This window comes from Ranitomeya variabilis, chromosome 1, assembly GCF_051348905.1.
Source record: "Ranitomeya variabilis isolate aRanVar5 chromosome 1, aRanVar5.hap1, whole genome shotgun sequence".
NCBI lineage: Eukaryota > Metazoa > Chordata > Amphibia > Anura > Dendrobatidae > Ranitomeya > Ranitomeya variabilis.
Genome location: NC_135232.1, coordinates 1,055,427,039 through 1,055,448,548, shown reverse-complemented (window position 1 = coordinate 1,055,448,548; position 21,510 = coordinate 1,055,427,039). Strand labels below are relative to the sequence as shown.

General features: G+C 41.1%; 2 protein-coding genes across 4 annotated transcripts in view; one reads left to right on the top strand and one right to left on the bottom strand.

The window, feature by feature from the left end:
- GABRB1 (gamma-aminobutyric acid type A receptor subunit beta1) overlaps positions 1-21,510 on the top strand; it is an 891,901-nt gene that overhangs the window by 20,703 nt on the left and 849,688 nt on the right. The gene's annotated exons all lie outside the window — the stretch shown is intronic.
- On the bottom strand, positions 803-20,054 carry LOC143793142 (uncharacterized). Of its 3 annotated transcripts, none has more exons than XR_013220059.1 (4): positions 16,050-20,054; positions 14,611-14,784; positions 14,234-14,314; positions 803-1,108 (listed from the first exon to the last, which is right to left on the bottom strand). XR_013220059.1 is itself a non-coding variant. In XM_077279821.1 (4 exons), exons 1-4 carry the CDS (start codon positions 14,654-14,656, stop codon positions 879-881), a joined length of 342 nt encoding a protein of 113 aa, XP_077135936.1. In that variant the 5' UTR covers positions 14,657-14,748; the 3' UTR covers positions 803-878. The 3 variants fall into 3 exon arrangements, 2 of the variants coding, with proteins under 2 accessions (XP_077135936.1, XP_077135935.1); XM_077279821.1 differs by lacking the exon at positions 16,050-20,054 and adding an exon at positions 5,268-5,367 and having other exon boundaries at positions 803-993; positions 14,611-14,748; XM_077279820.1 differs by lacking the exon at positions 16,050-20,054 and adding an exon at positions 5,268-5,367 and having other exon boundaries at positions 807-1,108; positions 14,611-14,748.

Sequence of the window (21,510 nt, the reverse complement as noted above, 5' to 3'; positions counted from 1 at the left end):
TCATAATGCCAAAGTGACTATCCGATAAATCCTACTTTTTCTCATCCCTATTTTGAAAATTCAACATGAAAATCATAATTTTTCTTTCATCTCACCAACCCCCATCAAAACTATTGACCACAGTTAACGACTCCACACATTCCAAAGTTTCACAAGTTGACTAACTTGGTATAACCTTTGATTCCAGAATGTCCTTAAAATTGCACATCTAAGCCATTATAACCTCCTGCCACTACAACCTCAAGAACATTTCTCAAATCTACTGTTTCATAAACTTTGTTTCCACGAATTTGCTAGAATACAAGCGTTCTATGTGTCCCCCATCTAGAGTGGTGGAAACATTTTGGATCCCAGGAGCCAGAAAAAAATATGAGTATCCAAGAGGGTTATAGATGGATTTTCCATTTTTTTTTTTTTACAAGTATTGCAGACTCTTGCCATGTGAACCTTCACTTCCATATGCGAATTGTCCATTACTGTGCTAACCATGACTAGTTATTATGGTTTACCATTATCCTGTTGCAAAGGATCTACCACCTAGTTACCTGAGCTGCTATTTCACTGTGCTAATATTTCCTATTATATGTAATGCAAAGTGAGACAGATATCGTAAAGTCCCAGTGTTTCTGTATGACATGAGGGATTATTGATGTGTGAACCAAGACATTTTGTGGGTGAAACTAGCTGGCTCTACAATTCTAAGAGAGTATGGGATTTAGTAGAAGTATTAAAGTTTGAATTAACACGCTAGATAGATAAAAAGAACCCGGCACTCAACTTAAGTATATATGATGCACTCAAATTTATTCATAGTACCAACAAACGTTTCGGTGATAAAGACCTTCATCAGTCACTGTTTAATCAAAGATATATGGCCATCAAGTCGGATAGGTGGGAATCCGCTTCTTGGTGGGAGACAGTATCCGAGTATAGACGCGATGTCCACCGCTTGTCTGTGAGGATGGTGGCATGTGAACTAACACGCTGACATTCCTGTGTGAAATGATAAGTCATGGGGAGTATGGAGTTACCATTAACTTGCTTGTCCATACCCCTTAGGTGGGTACAGAGTTCCCCTATGATATTTCCTTGAGAGGGAACACACAACCTGCAAGGCAGAAGCAGTGAGGGAGATAACAGACATGCTGCAATATTGGTGACAATACTAGTAAAAGTGATTAACCCCTTCACGCCATAGCCCTTTTTCGTTTTTGCGTTTCTACGTTTCACTCCCCTTCTTCCCAAAGCCATAACTTTTTTTCTTTTTCCACCAAAATGACCATGCGAGGACTTTTTTTTTACGGAACTAGTTGTGCTTTTGAAAGACTCCACAGGCTCTACCGTATCGTGTACTGAAAAACTGGAAAAAAATTCCAAGTGTGGTGAAATTGTAAAAAAAAAAAAAAAAAAAAGCATTTCCACAATTTTTTCTACATTTTTTTTTCCATGTTCACCAAATTCTAAAACTGTCCTGGCCTTGTAATGGTGAAAAAAAATACAAAGTTTGTTAAATAAAAATAACAAGTTGTGTAATTTTCCAACACCTGTAGCGTCTCCATTTTTCGTGATTTCGGGTTGGGTGAGGGCTTATTTTTTGCGTGCCGAGCTAATATTTTTAATGAAACCATTTGGGTGAGGATATAATCTTTTGATTACAAATTATTGCATTTTAATGCAATGTTGCGGCGACCCAAAAAACGTAATTCTGGCGTTTTGATTTTTTTGGCTACGCCATTTACCAATCAGGTTAATTCTTTTTTTATATCCATCGATCAGGTGATTCTGAATGCGGTGATACCAAGTATGTGTATTTTTTTTTACATTGTTTTATTTTGAATGGGGCAAATGGGGGGTGATTTAAACTTACAATTTTTTAAATATTTTTAAAAACATTTTTTACTTTTTTACATTTTTTTTACTTTCCATGGGAGACTAGAAGCTGTGATAATCCGATCGTCTTTCCTACACACAGGCGATGATCAGATCGCCCGTGTGCAGCAGTAATGCTCACTTGCTGTGAGCACTGTGCAGCGCTCATAGCAATCCAGCAATGACAACCACTGTGGTCTGCTGCAGACCCCAGGTTGTCATGCTAACCCATCGGCGAACCGCGGTCATGTGACACAGGCGCTGATGGACGGGATTAATGACACGCTTTCAGCGCGAACACATTAAATGCCGCTTACAGAGTTTGACAGCGGCATTTAACAAGTTAACAGTCGTGGGTGGATCTTGATTCCACCTGCAGCTGTTAAGGCACATGTAAGCTATTTAATACAGCTGACATGTACTGGGAAAGATGTGGGCTCAGCACCGGAGCTCACATCAAAGGGAGAAACACGACATGCACAGTACATGTACGGCGCATGTCTGTACGGGGTTAATACAGCTCTCCCCCACACAGTTAGAGCCACAGAGGAGCATATATTAACTTGAACTGCATTTGACTTAGGCTGGAGTCACACATGGCGTAAGACAATACGCCACGTATTATACGTCCGTACTACGGCCGTAATACGGAGAAATGTTCCCAAAATATTGATCCGTAGTCAGGGTGTGTCAGCGTATTTTGCGCATGGCATCCTCCGTATGTAATCCGTATGGCATCCGTACTGCGAGATTTTCGCGCAGGCTTGCAAAACCGACATCTAATGGATTTATGTGCTCAAATGTTAGGGAAAACATATATACAGTATATATATATATATATATATATATATATATATGTCATTGAGACACATATATATATATTCTGTATTTAGATTTCATTCAGCGCGATATCTGTGAACAGCCGGTAATTCAATTGCCGGCATTTCATTTCTCCTGCACAAACCCGACAGGATATGAGACATGGTTTTCATACAGTAAACCATCTCATATCCCCTTTTTTTTTGCATATTCCACACTACTAATGTTAGTAGTGTGTGTATGTGCAAAATTTCAGCGCTGTAGCTGCTGAAATAAAGGGTTAAATGGCGAAAAAATTGGCGTGGGCTCCCGCGCAATTTTCTCCGCCAGAGTGGTAAAGCCAGTGACTGAGGGCAGATATTAATAGCCTAGAGAGGGTCCACGGTTATTGGCCCCCACGTGGCTAAAAACATCTGCCCCCAGCCACCCCAGAAAAGGCACATCTGGAAGATGCGCCTATTCTGGCACTTGGCCACTCTCTTCCCACTCCCTGTAGCGGTGGGATATGGGGTAATGAAGGGTTAATGCCACCTTGCTATTGTAAGGTGACATTAAGCCAGATTAATAATGGAGAGGCGTCAATTATGACACCTATCCATTATTAATCCAATTGTTGGAAAGGGTTAAAAAACACACACACACATGATTTAAAAGGATTTTAATGAAATAAACACAGCGGTTGTTGTAATAATTTATTGTTCTCTCAATCCATCAGGAACACCCTCGCTTGGAAAAATAATAAACGCACAAGATACATACCTTCTGGTGAACCGTCTCGTCCCACGAAGTAATCCATCTGAAGGGGTTAACTAATATTACAGGCAGGAGCCCTGCTAAATGCAGCGGTGCTCGTGCTTGTAATTCCCCGGCGAATGAATGAAATGTCGGTCATTGACCTACATTTCCTTCAGTCGCGGTGATGCGCCCCCTGGTGGATGTCCTCATATGACCTGGAGCGTGGGAAAAAGTTCCCAGGCTGCAGTTCATGAGAACATCCAGCAGGGGCGCATCACCGCGACTCAATGTAAGTACAGATCCTGCTTTCCTTTCAGCACCCGGGGATTACAGGTACGAGCGAGTGGTTTATCGCAGCTCGTGCCTGTAATATTAGTTAACCCCTTCAGATGGATTACTTCGTGGGACGAGACGGTTCACCAGAAGGTATGTATCTTGTGCGTTTATTATTTTTCCAAGCGAGGGTGTTCCTGATGGATTGAGAGAACAATAAATTATTACAACAACCGCTGTGTTTATTTCATTAAACTACTTTTAAATCATGTGTGTGTGTGTTTTTTAACCCTTTCCAACAATTGGATTAATAATGGATAGGTGTCATAATTGACGCCTCTCCATTATTAATCTGGCTTAATGTCACCTTACAATAGCAAGGTGACATTAACCCTTCATTACCCCATATCCCACCGCTACAGGGAGTGGGAAGAGAGTGGCCAAGTGCCAGAATAGGCGCATCTTCCAGATGTGCCTATTCTGGGGTGGCTGGGGGCAGATGTTTGTAGCCAGGGGGGGCCAATAACCATGGACCCTCTCCTGGCTATTAATATCTGCCCTCAGTCACTGGCTTTACCATTCTGGCGGAGAAAATTGCGCGGGAGCCCACGCCAATTTTTTCCGCCATTTAACCCTTTATTTCAGCAGCTACAGCGCTGAAATTTTGCACATACACACTACTAACATTAGTAGTGTGGAATATGCAAAAAAAAAGGGGATATGAGATGGTTTACTGTATGTAAACCATGTCTCATATCCTGTCGGGTTTGTGCAGGAGAAATGAAAAGCCGGCAATTGAATTACCGACTTTTCACTAACAGCGCTGCGTATTTCTCGCAAGTCACACTGCAGGTCCGTGTGGAATCCGTATTTTTCTCGCCACCATAGACTTTCATTGGCGTATTATTTGCGCAATACGCTGACAAACGCAGCATGCTGCGATTTTGTACGGCCGTAGAAAGCCGTATAATACTGAACCGTAATATACGGCTAATAGGAGCAGCCCCATTGAGAAGCATTGTGCCGTATGTAATGCGAGTTTTACGTACGTAGTTTTTGCGCTCTTACGTCCGTAAAACACGCATGTGTGACCCCGGCCATAGTCTGTATCAAATTGAAGAGATAAGTCCATATGGATAAGTGAGCCACTATTACAGAGAAAGTGAGGACTTCCAACACAGAGGGGAACATAGAGATGTATTCCTAATTGTGAATATTACCAGGCTAGTAGAGTGTTAGGGTACCGTCTCACAGTGGCACTTTTGTCGCTACGGCGGCACGATCCGTGACGTTCCAGCGATATCCATACGATATCGCTGTGTCTGACACGCAGCAGCGATCAGGGACCCCGCTGAGAATCGTACGTCGTAGCAGATCGTTTGGAACTTTATTTTGTCGCTGGATCTCCCGCTGTCATCGTTGGATCGGTGTGTGTGACACTGATCCAGCGATGCGTTCGCTTGTAACCAGGGTAAACATTGGGTTACTAAGCGCAGGGCCGCGCTTAGTAACCCGATGTTTACCCTGGTTACCATTGTAAATGTAAAAAAAAAAAAACAGTACATACTCACATTCCGGTGTCCGTCAGGTCCCTCGCCATCCGCTTCCCGCACTGACTGACTGCCGGCCGGAAAGTAAAAGCAGAGCACCGCGGTGACGTCACCAATATTCCTTCCCAATATTCAATTAAAAATGACAATGACATGATTTCCTATTTTGTAAACATTCATTTTACAAACACAACACAAAAAATTGGACCTAATTATAAAAATTATGTCAGGATAGGATGAATATGATAGTAGGAGGAACATTCAAATTTTAAAAAATCTCTCAGATAATAAAGCTTTATATTAAGGTATTATAAAGTCAAGTTGTATTAGAACAAGTCAGGGAGGATTGTTTCCATTCTTATCAGAAGCATCTGTTGTTATTTTCTTCTTTGTTATAATAGGAAGTTGTGGAAGCCATTCTCTTTTCTTCAGAAGTTGGAACCTATTTTATATTGAACAGCACGGTGGCTGAGTGGTTAGCACTGATTCTTTGCATTGCTGGAGTCCAGGATTCAAATCCCACCAAGGACAACTTCTGCAAGGAGTTTGAATGTTCTCCCTGCATATGTTGTCCTTGCTCTTTTATAATTATCAACCTTCAGTCAATGAAATATAGGATGTCCGTTAAACCTCAAATCCTTTCAAGGGCCTTCCTTTTACATTTTCATGGTTATTTACTATTGCCGGTGGTTAACCTGATAGCTACACAACCAAAGTTAATGTTTCAAATCCTTAATCCATAAAATCTAAACACTTTCAGTCTAAATTTCTTAACGTGAATATTTAAAGAGGTTTTCTAAGAAGGGAAACTTTTAGATAACTTAAACCGACGCAGAAAACAGAACCCTTCACACCATAGTATAATGATAGCAGAAAAGCTGTACTACAGAATACATAAAATAAACAATATAGGGAAGAGAAGTCTTGAAAGAGTAAAAAATAAAAATCTGTCACCAACTAATCTGTGAACCGGTTACACCTCATTAACAAAAATAATGAAAAAATATGTATATACAGCGCATCAAATGATTATGGTGCAATATTAGATTAAATCAGGTTGCAAACGATGGCATTAGATAAACACATAGTATGTAAATCACTATGTCTCAATAATAAAACCATCACTGAACCCATCATAAAAATTTGTAAAAAAAACACTTGAATAATAAATAAGTAAAAAAATAAAAAAATAAAAAATTATATATATATATATACGGTATATATATATATATATATATATATATATATATATATATATATATATATATACATATACTTAATGATTCATAGGTCTTCGGAAGTCATCAAGGTATCTGGCAATACCATTCATTTAGCTCATATACTCTTTAATTTGCCCATGTATGGTGGGGTGATATTTTTATGGCAGATTTATTTTCAGCACTGTGCGCTTTGTAATATTTTTAGCCTCTACCATTCCCCTCCACCATCATAGGCTCTACTAGGAGCTATTATCTACATATTCCACAGTTGAACTTCTCTCTATTGTGACCATTGGTCATTCACCTGTGTGAGAGAACTCTCATTCGAGCATTATGTACTTTACATGGAAGTGATTTACTGCTATGTTGCAATTTTTTGCTGTTTTTCTACACATTTATATGATGGGTTCAGTGTTGGTTTTACTTATTGAGATACAGTGATTTACATAGTATGTGTTTATCTAATGCAGGTGTGGGGAACTTTTTTTGTCAAGCCATATGGATACTTATATCATCCTTCGGGGACTGTGCAAATTGTGTACTAACTAGTGATGAGCATTCCGATACCGCAAGTATCGGGTATCGGCCGATACTTGCGGTATCGGAATTCCGATACCGAGTTCCGATACTTTTGTGATATCGGAAATCGGAATCGGAAGTGTGCGGTGCGTATGGTTCCCAGGGTCTGGAGGAGAGGAGACTCTCCTTCAGGCCCTGGGATCCATATTCATGTATAAAATAAATAATAAAAATAAAAAATATTGATATACTCACCCATCTGGCAGCCCCTGCTCTTAGCGGTGCCTCCGTTCCTAAGAATGCAGGGGTGAAAGACCTTCGATGACGTCGCAGCTTATGATTGGGCGCGTGAGCGGTCACATGAGCGCTCACGCGACCAATCACAAGCCGCGACGTCATCGAAGGTCCTTCAGGCGCTCATTCTTAGGAACGGAGGCTGCCGGTTACAGCGGTTACTACCAGGGCGCGTCAGAGGGTGAGTATATCCCTATTTTTTATTTTTATTCTTTATTTTACACATGAATATGGATCCCAGGGCCTGAAGGAGAGTTTCCTCTCCTTCAGACCCTGGGAACCATCCAGGATACCTTCCGATACTTGTGTCCCATTGACTTGTATTGGTATCGGGTATCGGTATCGGCGATATCCGATATTTTTCAGATATCGGCCGATACTATCCGATACCGATACTTTCAAGTATCAGAAGGTATTGCTCAACACTAGTACTAACTCAACGCACAATGTATGTTGGAGTCAGGACATAATGCTTCATTGCACGCTCCTCAGCATTAGGTAGTGAACACTGCATACACGTATTCACGGCACAAGAAGAAATTTAAAGGCTGCTGGCCATCAAAACACAGCTGCAAGGCCCCAGGACTGTGGTCATCAGGAATCTGCCCCTGGGGCCGGAGCAAACGTCATCGCGTACCGTAAATGGCCTGTAGACCTGAAGTTCCCCACCCCAGATCTAATGCCATCCCATGCAACCTGATTTAATCTTATATTGCGTTATAATATATATATATATATATATATATATATATATATATATATATATATATATATATATTGATGAGCTGTACATACAGTTGCGTGAGGAAGTTTTGCACCCTTCCTGATTTCCTATTCTTTTGCATATTTGTCCACTTAAATTTTCACATCACCAAACTAATTTAAATGTTAGACAAAGATAACACAAGTAAACACAAAATTCAGTTTTAAAATGAAGGTATTTATTATTAAGCGAAAAAGACCTCCAAACCTACAGGGCCCTGTGTGAAAAAATGATTACCCCCTAAACCTAATAACAGGTTGGGCCACCCTTAGCATTAACAACTGCAATCAAGCATTTGCGATAACTGGCAATGAGTCTTTTACAAAACTCTGGAGGAAGTTTGGCCCATTCTTCTTTGAATAACTGTAATTCAGCCACATTGAACCGCCTTTTTAAGGTCATGCCACATCAACTCAATTGGATTATGGTCAGGACTTAGACTAGGCCACTCCAAAGTCTTAATTTTATTTTTCTTAAGCCATTCAGAGGTGGACTTGCTGGTGTGTATTAGATCTTTGTCCTGCTGCATAACCCAAGTGCGTTTTAAGATTTTTTGGTAGACAGCAGAATTCATGATTCCATTTACCACAGCAAGTCTTCCAGGTCATGAAGCAGCAAAACAGCCCCGGACCATCACACTACCACCACCATATTTTACTGTTAATATGATGTTCCTTTTCTGAAATGCTGTGTTATTTCTACAATAGATGTAATGGGACATACACCTTCCAAAAAGTTCAACTTTTGTCTTGTCAGTCCACAGAGTTTTCTACCTAAAGCCTTGGGATCATCAACATGTTTTCTGGCATAATGGAGATGAGCCTTTATGTTCCTGTTGCTCAACAGTGGTTTTTGTCTTGGAACTCTGCCATGCAGGCCATTTTGCCAATTTCTTTCTTATGGTGGAATCATGAACACTGACTTTATCTGAAGCAAGTGATGCCTGCAGTTCTTTGGATGTTGTTGTAAGGTTTTTTCTGACCTCTTGGATGAGTCATCGCTGCGCTCTTGGGGTAATTTTGGTTGGCCGGACGCTCCTGGGAAGGTTCACTACTGTTCCATGTTTTCTCCATTTGTGAATAATGACTCTCATTGTGGTTTGCTTTTGTCCCAAAGCTTTAGAAATGGCTTTACAACCTTTTCCAGACTGATAGATCTCAATTACTTTGTTTCTTATTTGTTCCAGAATTTCTTTGGATAGCGGCATGATGTCTAGTTTTTGAGGAGCTTTTGGTATGCTTCTCCTTGTCAGTTAGGTACTATTTAAGTGAATTCTTGATTGAGAACAGGTGTGACAGTAATCAGGCTGTGACTAGGTAATTTAAACTCATCTTCCCAAAAATGTGATAAACCACAGTTAATGTATGTTTTAAGGGGGGGGGGGGCGGGCATTCACATTTTCACAACGGTCCTTCTAGATTTGGATTTCTTTTTTCCTTAATAATAAAGACCTTCTTTTAAAAACTGCAATTTGTGTTTAACATGGGTTATCTTTGTCTAATATTAAATTTGTTTGGTGATCTGAAACATTTGACTGTGACAAACATGCAAAAGAGTAGGAAATCAGGAAGGGGGCAAACACTTCTTCACACAACTGTACATATTTTTTCATTATTTTTGGTAATGAGCTGTAACCGGTTTTCTAATTAGTTGGCAATAGATTGTCTATTTATTCTTTCATGACTTCAATTCCCTATATTGTTTATATTTAATGTACTGTATTTTTCGGACTGTAAGACACACTTTTTTACTCAAAAAATGTGGAGGAAAATGGGGGGTGCACCTTATAGTCTGGATGTACCTGCTCTTGCTGTGGTGGGGAGGTGGGGAGTGGCAGCAGCGGAGTAGCGGGTCACAGGAGGCAGGAGCTGGCTGCTACGGCTAACTCCTGTGCCTGCTAAAGAGAAATGAATATTCACTGCGTTCCATGCCCATAAGCGTGGAGGGCAGTGAATATTCATTTCTCTATAATAGCATCCTGGTACGCATGGCCCCATCCTTATCCTGGTATGATTGGCCCCATCCTTATCCTGGTATACATGACACTTTATCGAGAGGGCACTCACCTTGTGACCTGATGACTATAACGTTATGGATGTATTATGATGGCTAAGCTAAGTTGCTTTCTTTAATATGTATACTCCTGATGAACCTCATGTTGAGAGGGGAAACGCGTCGAGTTAATTTGTTATATGCATGTTCTATGGGTCAATGTTATCGTGGGAACTATGGAGGTGATTTGAAATGTATATTTGAACTCTAACTGTAGAGGATTTATTTGGGGGAGCGATATCAAGAGGAGCCTGTAGGGGGGCTTTACTCTGGTTTACATTGTTGGTTCTGTCATGAATATCTATGTTTATGCACTAGCATGACCTTGATGCTATTTATTATTAAATTCCCCTAATCTCCCTTCATTATTTATATGCTGTCCCATAATTTATATTATCTAACAGGCTACATCAGAGCAGTATAGCACTTTAGGTTCATCAACATCCCTGCCACTAGTTATCATGTTAGGTTTTTTGTTTGGAACAGCCGTCGAGGAGCGGGGGCGCCATTCTTGTCATTTTCCAAATTAGGGTGCCAACCGATGCTGTGAGGTAGCGACAGAGTAGGGTCAGAGTAGGGTCAGTATAATAATTGGCCCCTTATCTTGATTTGGACCATTCCTGTTCCCTCCTCTGAGGTCCCATAGTTGATAATTATAAATAAGGATTTTTCTTACCCTATCCCTACAGGGGCAATAAGGGATAGAACTGTCCCAGTCCACGGTGAGCGGGGGCATTGTGCAGGTTTAAGGGTGCCAACATCCGCAGTCAGGTAGGGTTTGTTGAGGCTTAGAGTAGGGCCAGGCACCATCCTCGGCCTTTTCTATTGTAATATTTTTTTATTTCTTGGTGATGGTATTGAGTTGTGTGTGCACCAGTATTTTATATTAATAAAGTTAACATAATTTTATTGAGCAACAGTTTTTTTTTTTCTGTGAGCTAGCTGATTAATTGCACTCCAATATTTGTTCATTGTGAATTTTTCTGGTATACATGGTACCATCCTTTTCCTGGTATGATTGGCCCCATCCCCATCCTAGTATGCATGGCCCCATCATTATCCTGGATGATTGGCCCCCATCCCCATCCTCGTATGCATGGCCCCATCCTTATTCTGGTATGATTGGCCCCCATCCCCATCATGGTATGCAGGGCTCCATCAGAAAAACGTAAAAAAAAATACACTTACCTTCCTGCGCTCCCTCTCGGCATCTTGTTCTGATGCCTACATCTGCTTTATGCTTGTAAGCAGCGCATGGCAGTGATGTCACGTGCTGCTTACCAGCCGAGGACAGCTGTCAGAATACTCACTGATCTCTATGCCGGGACTATGTGCATGGAGGGCAGTGAGTATTCATTGCTGTTAATTAGAGCGAACAGTGTTAGCTGCAGATGCTGGCTTCGTGCCGCTGCCATGCTTTCACGTGTCCCTGCTACCAAAGGGAATGAATATTTACTGCTTTCAACTCCCATATTCATTCCCTTTAGTAGTGGTACACTGTTAGTGGCAGCTTTGGCTTGTAGGCAGCACATGATGTCACTGCCATGTGCTGCGTACAAGCATAAAGCGGCTGCTGGCACTGGAACAGGACGCTGAGAGGGAACGCAGGAAGGTAAATATAATGGTTTGATTTGTAAAATGTTTTTACTGATAGGGCCATGCATACCAGGATAAGGATGGGACCATGTATACCAGGATGGGGATGGGAAGGGCCATGCATACCAGGATAGGAATGAGGGGCCATGCATAAAAGAATAAGATGTGGGGGCCCATGCACACCAGGATGGGGATAATGGGGCCATGAATACCAGGATGCATGCCATGATAGGGATTGAAAGGGCCATGCACTCCAGGATGGAATGATTGGGGCCATGCATACCAGGATAGGGATGAGGGGGCCAAGCACACCAGGATGGGAATGAGAGGGGCCGTGCATACCAGGGTAGGGATGAGGGGGCCATGCATACAAGGATGGTGATGAGTGGACCATATACACCAGGATAAGGGATATTAAGCACAGAATTGACCACATTTTTTGCTTCAATTTTTTATTCTAATTTCATCCTCTAAAACCTAAGCTTCTTCTAGTCCGAAAAATATGGTATTCTTTAATTAAGGTTTTCTACTTTTATTGTACTGTTGTGTGAAGGGTTCTGTTTTCTGCATCGGTTTTTGTCTAATTGTGAACCCGGTTTACCAAAAGACACATCTTAGTTTATTTTATTTCAACTACTCATTGCTGGGATAAAGAGTGGGACCCCAGTGAACCTGAAAACCAAGCCCCATTTATTGTTTTTGCGACCATTGGAAATAGTCGAGCTTCTGTACATGGGTTTCACTGACATTCACATAGGCTAAAAGTTGAGCAGAAATTCAAAATGCTCAGTTCCACTCCATTCAAGAAATGGTTATGCGGAGCCAGTTCTTAAAGTCCTCAGGATCAAAAGAGTACCAGTGGTCAGATACCCAATGATTAGTAAACTAAGGGATAACTTTTGATTCTGGGAACACCCCAATGAATATACAAGAAATAATAGACACCAGTATTTGAAGAAGACGTAACAGCATTGGGCACAAACTTACAATAAAATGGATGAATGGCAGTTCCCTGATAGATTATAAAACTTAGGGCTTTTACATTAGTGGTTTAGCTTTAACCCCTTCAAGACCTTGCCCTTTTCGGTTTTTGCGTTCTCGTTTTTCGTTCCCCTCCTTACCAGAGTCATAACTTTTTTATTTTTCCGTCAATATGGCCATGTGAGGGCTTGTTTTTAGCGGGACAAGTTGCACTTTTGAAAGACATCATTGATTTTAGCATGTCGTGTACTAGAAAATGGGAAAAAAATTCCAAGTGCGGTGAAATTGCAAAAAAAAGAGCAATCCCACACTTTTGTTTGGCTTTTTTGCTAGGTTCACTAAATGCTAAAATTGACATCAAACACCAAACATGTCTAGGTTGTGCTTTCTCTAAGTGGTAAAAAAAAATTCCAAACCTTGCTAAAAAAAAATAAATAAATAAAAAAATTGCGCAATTTTGCAATACCCGTAGCATCTCCATTTTTCGTGATCTGGGGTCTGGTGAGGGCTTATTTTTTGCGTGCCGAGCTGGCGTTTTTAATGATACCATATTGGTGCAGATAAGTTCTTTTGATCACCCGTTATTGCATTTTAATGCAATGTCACGGCGACCAAAAAAAACGTAATTCTGGAGTTTCAAATTTTTTTCTCGCTACGCTGTTTAGCAATCAGGTTAATGCTTTTTTTTAATTGATAAATCAGATGATTCTGAACGTGGCGATACCAAATATGTGTAGGTTTGATTTTTTTTATTGTTTTATTTTGAATGGGACGAAAGGGGGTGATTTAAACTTTTATATATTTTTTATTTTTTTCATATTTTTTTAAACTTTTTTTTTTACTTTTGTCATATTTCAATAGCCTCCATGGAAGGCTAGAAGCTGGCATAGCCTGATCGGCTCTGCTACATAGCAGAGATCATCAGATCGCTCCTATGTAGCTGAATTACAGGCTTGCTATGAGCGCCGACCTCAAGGTGCCACTCACAGCAAGCCGGCATCAGCAACCATAGAGGTCTCAAGGAGACCTCTGGTTGCTATGACAATGCATCGCTGACCCCCGATCATGTGACGTGGGTCGGCGATGCGCTCATTTTCGGCCCGATGGCCGGAAGTGCCAATTAAATGCCTCTATCAGCGTTTGACAGCGGCATTTAACTAGTTAATAGCAGCGGGTGGATCACGATTCCACCCATCGCTATTGCGGGCACATGTCAGCTGTTCAAAACAGCTGACATGTCCCGGCTTTGATGCTGGCTCACCGCCGCAGCCCGCATCAAAGCGGGGGTACCGACCTCCGCAATAATAGTACTGCAGAGGTCAGTAAGGGGTTTAAGAAGTAGTCAAAAGTTGTATACTCTTAATATATTGCAGTCATCATTTTACATAACACTGTGTATTTACAATTGCTCATTTTGCCTTTCTACCAAGTTAATTCTTCTGTTTTCTATTAGGTTTATGACATCACATGATTTAAAACTGACTAGCTGAATCATTATAAGCTCTATCTAGAAACAGAATGTCAAACTTCCCTTTATGAATCATGAGCCACTGTAAAAGTACCTGGCAGAAGTGAGGAGGGAGCAGCTGGGTCAGGAGTTGAAGAGGGGAATGATAAGTGCCGGGACGAGAAACTTCCTGTTTCTATATAGAGCAGATAAAAGAAAAGAATTAGCTCAGTAGAAAGGCAAAATGAGCAATTGTAAGTACACAGTGCTGTATAACATGATGATTGCAATATATTAAGATGATAGCAACTTTGATGGGAGTGCTTCTTTAAGGGATTAGCTGTGTAAGTAGAAAAAAAGTAGACACACAGGTCTGTCTACTGATCTGCTTATAACATGGACCTAAAAGACAACTATGCCACAAGATATAATAATGATAAAATATTGATAAAAGAGTGTCTAAAAGTAGAAAAATGAGTGGGGAGTGGTTACCTGTTTCCAAAATTTTTATATTTTCCAGAAAGCTGTGAAGCGTCATCACAGCCACACATGGAGCGTCTTCCCATATGTATTGGCAGATTACTGGTCAACTTGAGGAAAGAGGCTAGCATTTTTGAGCATAAGCAGTCATGTGGTTGAAAGGGGCTGGATGATATTCAAGGCTGCCTAAAGGAAAGAGAATACTGGCTTCGAGAGATCATCGAATTCATTCTGTTTTTGTGCCTACAAACAACCCCTTTAAGCTGTCAAGAAAATTTTTAAGGGCTCTGGATTATATCGAAAGTTTGATAAACTTTACTCTAAGAGCCACTACTATTTAGCCCACTTGGTATTTGCTTTACATCAATAATTTACATTTTGTTTGGATATATGTGAAACGACATACACTAACTAGACCTCATTTCCACAAGGATGCAGTAGAATTTGGAATACATCATCATCAATCCCAGGCTGGTGATATGTGACATTTCTGTGCCAGTTAATGTCTACCAGTCATTGCTCGAAGTTACCTTGAGAGACTAAATATTTCTTGTCTAGAAATAACTTGTTGACTTCAACTGAAGAGGAGCCTATAAGCCGTCTTTGACTTTGCTTAAGTGAGCTCTATTTGAAAAATAAACTTCAGTGTATTTTTCCCTTCGGCCGTCATAAGTCAGATACTGTTTATTCTGTGGCTCGCTTGGAATGGACATACTCTGATTGCGGCATCCATTTCAATTTCACCTGGTTTTCTCTTATGTTATTGTTTCTGAAAGTTTGTCCAGAATTGCTATGTGTGTATCAAAGTTCTTCCATTGCAGTGATGGGATCCACAAAATACAATCTGCCTGCAGAAGCTACGAATTTGAGCAATTCTTAAGACATGGCATAAAACAGAAACAGTATATATACCAGAGTAAATGTCATTTTTCTTGAAATTATTCTTCTTTGAAATGTATCAAAAATGGTCCATCCCAAAAGGATTGCAATGCAAAGCCATGCAGAGCAGAATGATGACCACTCTTCTGGCTTTATGGGTGGAGCCTCCAACCAATCCTGTTCTTAATCCTTCTATTCTTATCTCAATTTTGCACATTATTTAATAGATTACTAAACTAAACAACAAGATATTTTTGGTGTGTCGTAGCTTAAGTACTGTTGATAAGTGGGAGTTTGGGTCCTAAGACCCCCCCAACTTTCAATAAAACCAAGATATAACTTATGCTCAATCATATGCAGAGAGGTGTATGAACTAAATACTCTATATGTACATACAGAACATCGCTCTGCATGCATTCAATCATAAGTTGAGAGCTAATTTCCTTGGTTTCAATGCAGGGCTCTCAAAACCTTCATGAAAGAGTCACTCTCATCTATATTTTGGTTTATGAAATCTGTGTATACAGTATGTGCATGTAATGTAGTGTGAGTGTTTTAATATATTCACTTACCGCTGATCTCTCTGGTGTCCAGCGCCGTTCTTCTGTCCTCAGTGATGTCACTTCTCTGCAGACTCTAGGTGTCACATTACACTCTGCATGACCTGGAAGTGGCTTTTACAATGAAAGTCTACGAAGTGTCAGAACAAGGCACCTTAGGTTTTCATCGTAAGAGAGACTTTGGGCTCACACTGTCATGGCTCAGATTGGGGATTCAATCCACTGACCTGTGGCTCCATGGTCAGTTCCTCTGTTTACTGAGTAATTGCTTTTTTTCCCTATCCAAATGTTGATAGTTCCAATTGTCTTTGTTCCCCCTTCTTCGTTCATTCCTCTCCAGGTGTTTTCCATTTTCCCATTTTGGTCTGCATTATTATACTCTGGTTTTGGTTTTATATGTTCACCCTTCACTGTGCTTCCTTGCTGGCTATACATCTAGGTGGACTTGAGTATAGAAGATCTAGCCTTTCAGCTAAGGGTTTACCTTGCGTGGTAAACACCAGTTGAGTTCTTGCAGAGCGTTCTGGGTTTTCATACCTTCCTGCACATTTTCCTCTCCTCTTGTTGGCAGCATGTTGTGGCCTCCCCTGTTTTCTCAAGTGGTGCAAGAAACTACTCAGTGGGCTTCTAGGGAGCAAGGTCCAAGGTGGTGTTTTTTGAGTTGTGTGTCTTCGGTCTTTCTAGTCTATACAGGGACCAGTTGTTTATGGGTTCAACGTCTCCCTGTAGTAAGACTTCCCTTTTTCCATTAATCGAGAGTGTGTGTTACGTTCACAACACAAACAGACCATAGAGTGAGGCACAAACTTTGAAATCAGTACATTGCTTTCAATGGGCTTGTAAAATGGCAGACCTTCATATCTTCAATACACTGAGGAGAAATAAGCATGAGCACAGCTGTGTGACCTTTCGGTGAAGTTCTCCCTTCCTCGAGCTTCGAGCACAAAATGTGACTATGGTAAAAGATGTATTATATATTATATGTAGATTATTGCAATGGAGACAAAGCTTAATTATTTTTTTCCAATGCAATGAAGAAATTATTGTAGAGCGCGTTTATTCAAAACTGATGACAGAAGATTGAGAGATCCTTGATTACACACATTTTTGAGATTGGGATGAAATGAAAATGTTGCTTATCTTTAAATAGAACATTGGTGAGTAGCAACCGATCACCAACAGCTGATTGACTGCAGCGAGTAGTGTTACACAACAAGGGCACATCTTCAACTGGGAACATCGTTATGATGATGGGGCTGTAAGAGCTGAGTACTGTAAACATTGTGGATATTTTCTGATTTATTAAACAGGGGCTGTCCATGTAGAAGGCCCCTCATTTAAGTTGTATATACTGATTTGGCAGCAGCCAATCAAATGGATGCAGAACTTTATGCTAAATAGCATGGAGCGCTGCAATGCTATTAAAGAAATACACCCTCTGTCATGTTGGAGGCTTCTACATCTGTGCTATTGTTCAACGCCGTCCATTATTATCATCAGGGATAAACATTATATGGATCATTGTAAATTCTAAATGCCAACAGTTTGCTGAAGATCAGAATTTGCTTTTTCTGCATGGTCTAAAAAAATCTATTAAAATGATTATGTATCTGGCCAGCATTGGAGTGGATATAGGATTGCGATAAATAAGAACATTAATGGTCAGGAAATTTTACCAGCACAGCAGTGGAGATAAATCAATACAGCTTCTATATGCTAATGATAGTGCTATTTTCTGCAGCTGAATACACTCCGATGCTCTTTTCTATGACAGCAATGTGCTGTAACATGTGGCATTCATATAATGCTCTGGGGCACCCACCAGGCGAGGATCACTTAGCAACAGATACAGTTTCATGGGAGTCCCAGAGATTGTTTCCTAAAGGGGTTTTTCTAAGACTGTTCTGCATGGTGGCGATAGTCGTGATGTTACTCATTGCATCTACACTATTCTTTAAGATGCAATATTTTTTTGCAGGTTTTTTGTATGTTTGATTTATTTTAGAAATTGTGAAGCCAGAATGGAATCTGTCAATTATTTTAGAATAATGTGTTAAAAAAATCGTAAATTGAGAACTTTTGGATTAGATTACTCTACATTAACATAGTAGCAAGGCATGCTTTATTTTGATGACTGTCCAACGCTAATCACATACCAATGAAAATTCCAAGATATTCTTGGTGGATGACATCGGTATAATGGGCAAGGAGATTTTGTCTAAGATGCCATAATATTGAAATCACAGTCCAGGGATGAAATACATTAGGCAACAAGCGAGCTTGCTTTCCACTGCTTGAGAGAGTAAAGTGGGTGCTCGAGCGCCATGCTTGAGTCTCTGACTTGCATATTTTGCGGCTGTTGGACAGCCAATATACATGTGGGGATTGCCTGCCATACACAGTAAGCCGGTTTCACAGGTCCGTTTATCTCCGGTACCTGAAAAAACGGTACCGAAGACTTCCATGTCCGTGTGTCCATGTGTCGTGCCACATCAGTACCACATGGATAGCCGGCAGGGAAGAAGCGCTACAGAGCTACCATACAGTGGTACCAGCGCTACCATACATGTATGTCGTTCTGTCCCACGCCGTAATCCATATCTGAGAGATGAATAGTTTTCTACCTGGACGGTGTCAAGATGTGACCGTCCAGGCTGAGAATCTTTGGTGAATGAGCTGCTGCGAGTGCAGCATCATTAACCAGCGGTGACTCATCACTGGCATTTTCCCACACTACTGAGGTCATGGCAGTTCAGCCCAGCTGGAAGCCTTGATGATGTCACAGCTGGTCAATGGGAAGTAGCAAGTCCACGAGCAAGTGGACGTGATTCTGAAGGTGCACGCAGAGGTTGAGGCCGTGGGTCAGATGAAACTGCACCTGCTGCGGGAGCACAACAAACTTGGTCATCCACAAGACCTAGCTTCCTGTACCACTCTTTGCAGGGGGGTGCGGGACACCCCTTTTGAAGCCAGGACAGTGTAAACAGGTGGTCAGTTGCATGGCAGATAATGGTTACAGTTTGTATCCCAGCACCACTCTGTCCTCCCCATGATCCAGTCTCACCAGCCAAGAGTCTGGGCCACATAATCCTCACCCTGATCCTCCTTCCTCCCACCATGTTGAGTCCCAGGAGAAAAGTGATCCCACACGCAGACACTCAGATGAGTTCTTTACATTTCCATTTATTGATTCTGGCCTCATTTCAAGAGGGACATGAGGAGATTGTGTATAGTCATGCCCAAATATTTGAGCAGCCACAGTCAGAAGAAGACGACAATGGGGAATGGCAATTAGGCTATGTGCACACATTGCGGATTGGGGTGCAGAATTTTCTGCACAAAATTCGCATCTCCTGGCAGAAAACCTCAGGTGCAGATTTGACGTGTTTTTTTATGCAGATTTTGTGCGTTTTTGATGCGGATTTCATGCATTTTTTACCATTGCGGATTTCTATAATGGAAGGGTGCAGAAACGCTGCAGATCCGCACAAAAGAAGTGACATGCTACTTCTTTTGATCTGCAGCGTTTTTCATGCGGAATTTTCCACACCATTAGCACAGCATTTTTTTTCCTATTTATTTACATTGTACTTTAAATCACTTTGCGGATCTGCAACGTTTCTGCGTGGAAAAAAACACTGCGGATCCGCACTAAATCCAGATCGTGTGCACATAGCCTTAGTGTCTCAAGAGGTAGATGATGATGAGACACAGTAGCCAACAAGCGACATTAAGTCAGCAAGTCAGGAGGACCAGAAGTGGAAGACGAGGTGATGGACGATGATATCACTGACCCAATCTGGGAAGGTGCAATGTAGAGTGAGGACATCAGTGCAGAGAGGGAGGGATATGCTGCACCGCTACACGCAGTAAGAGGCAGTGGGGGTGGCTATAGGGAGAAGACTGTATCAATAATGTTTTGTCAAACCCAAAGACCATTAAGTATCAACAACAATGCAGCTTTATTTAAAACATGATGCACCAAAAAGAGAAAAGAAAATGCATCATCAAAAATGCGATAAAAACTCACATAAAAAATGTCACTCAAAAGCGCAATGAAAAAACACAAGTAACCTAATTTATTTAGATAATAGATATAGAAATTCTGTAGAAAATCTGCAACATCAAAAATTCACCAAAAGCTCATTGTGGGAAATCAGTCTAAGGGCAGGCAATCTCCTACAGAAACTTTTACCCAGTTCGGCTGCCATCACACTAGCAGTATTTGGTCAGTATTTTACATCAGTATTTGTAAGCCAAAACTAGGAGTGGGTGATAAATGCAGAAGTTGTGCATATGTTTCTATTATACTTTTCCTCTAATTGTTCCACTCCTGCTTTTGGCTTACAAATACTGATGTAAAATACTGACCAAATACTGCTAGTGTGACGGCAGCCTTAGGCCTTAGGCTAAGTTTGCATGATCAAATAAAAAGTGAATAGCTTCATCTATATTTTTCTCGTGTGTCATCCAAATGTAATCTATATACAATCCATATGCAATCTGTTTTTTTTTTTTTGCAGTAGCAGTCAATAATTTACAAGACCATTTACTGTTTTCTATGTTATAGCATTTCAATTTATCTGTTAAAAAACAGATACTATACTGTGGCTCTGTTTGGCATCCAATTTTTTTTGGTGCATCCATAGACTTCAGTGGCTGAGTCTCATGACACCAGAAAAACTAGTGCATGCTGCAATTTAATTTTACACACAAATTTGATCAGTGACTAAAATCACTCATCTGCACTGTCCCATTGAATAACATTGGTCAATATACTGTCAGACCAAAAATCCAGTCGAGAGGACCTTTAGTGAGACAAAGGTGCTGAGTAACAAATAAATAAATTTAGCTTTCTTTAATGGAACTCCTCAGGATAACAGGACCTGTTGCATCAGTAATCTTTCCTGTTTTTCATGTTTAGACCATGTTCAATATTTGGTCAGTATTTTGTCAGTATTTGAAAGCCAAAACCAGAAGTGGGTGATAAATACAGAAGTGGTGATGTGTTTCTATTAGGCCAGTCTCACATGTCCAGATAATTCCGGTACCGGAAAAATCGGTACCGGAGTTGTCCGTGTCCGTGTGCTCACGTGGCACATCAGTGTGGCACACGAGCGGCAGCCATGTGCCGCCCGTGTGCCGACTGAGTACCACACGGACGGACCGTACAGGAGACAGCCCTACAGTAAGCGCTGTCCCCAGCGTGTGGTGCTGAAGCCTTTATTCATTCCTTCTTCCCAGCAGCGTTCGCTGGAGAGAAGGAATGAAAAATCATTGTTTTTTTGTGGCTAAAATAAAGTTCCCGGTAACCTCCCCCCTCCCACCCCCTGTGCGCCCGCCCGCTGGAAATAAAATACTCACCCAGCTCCCTCGATGCTTCCTCCCAGCATCGCAGCTTGTCCTGTATGAGCGGTCACGTGGTGCCGCTCATTACAGTGATGAATATGCGGCTCCGCCCCTATGGGAGGTG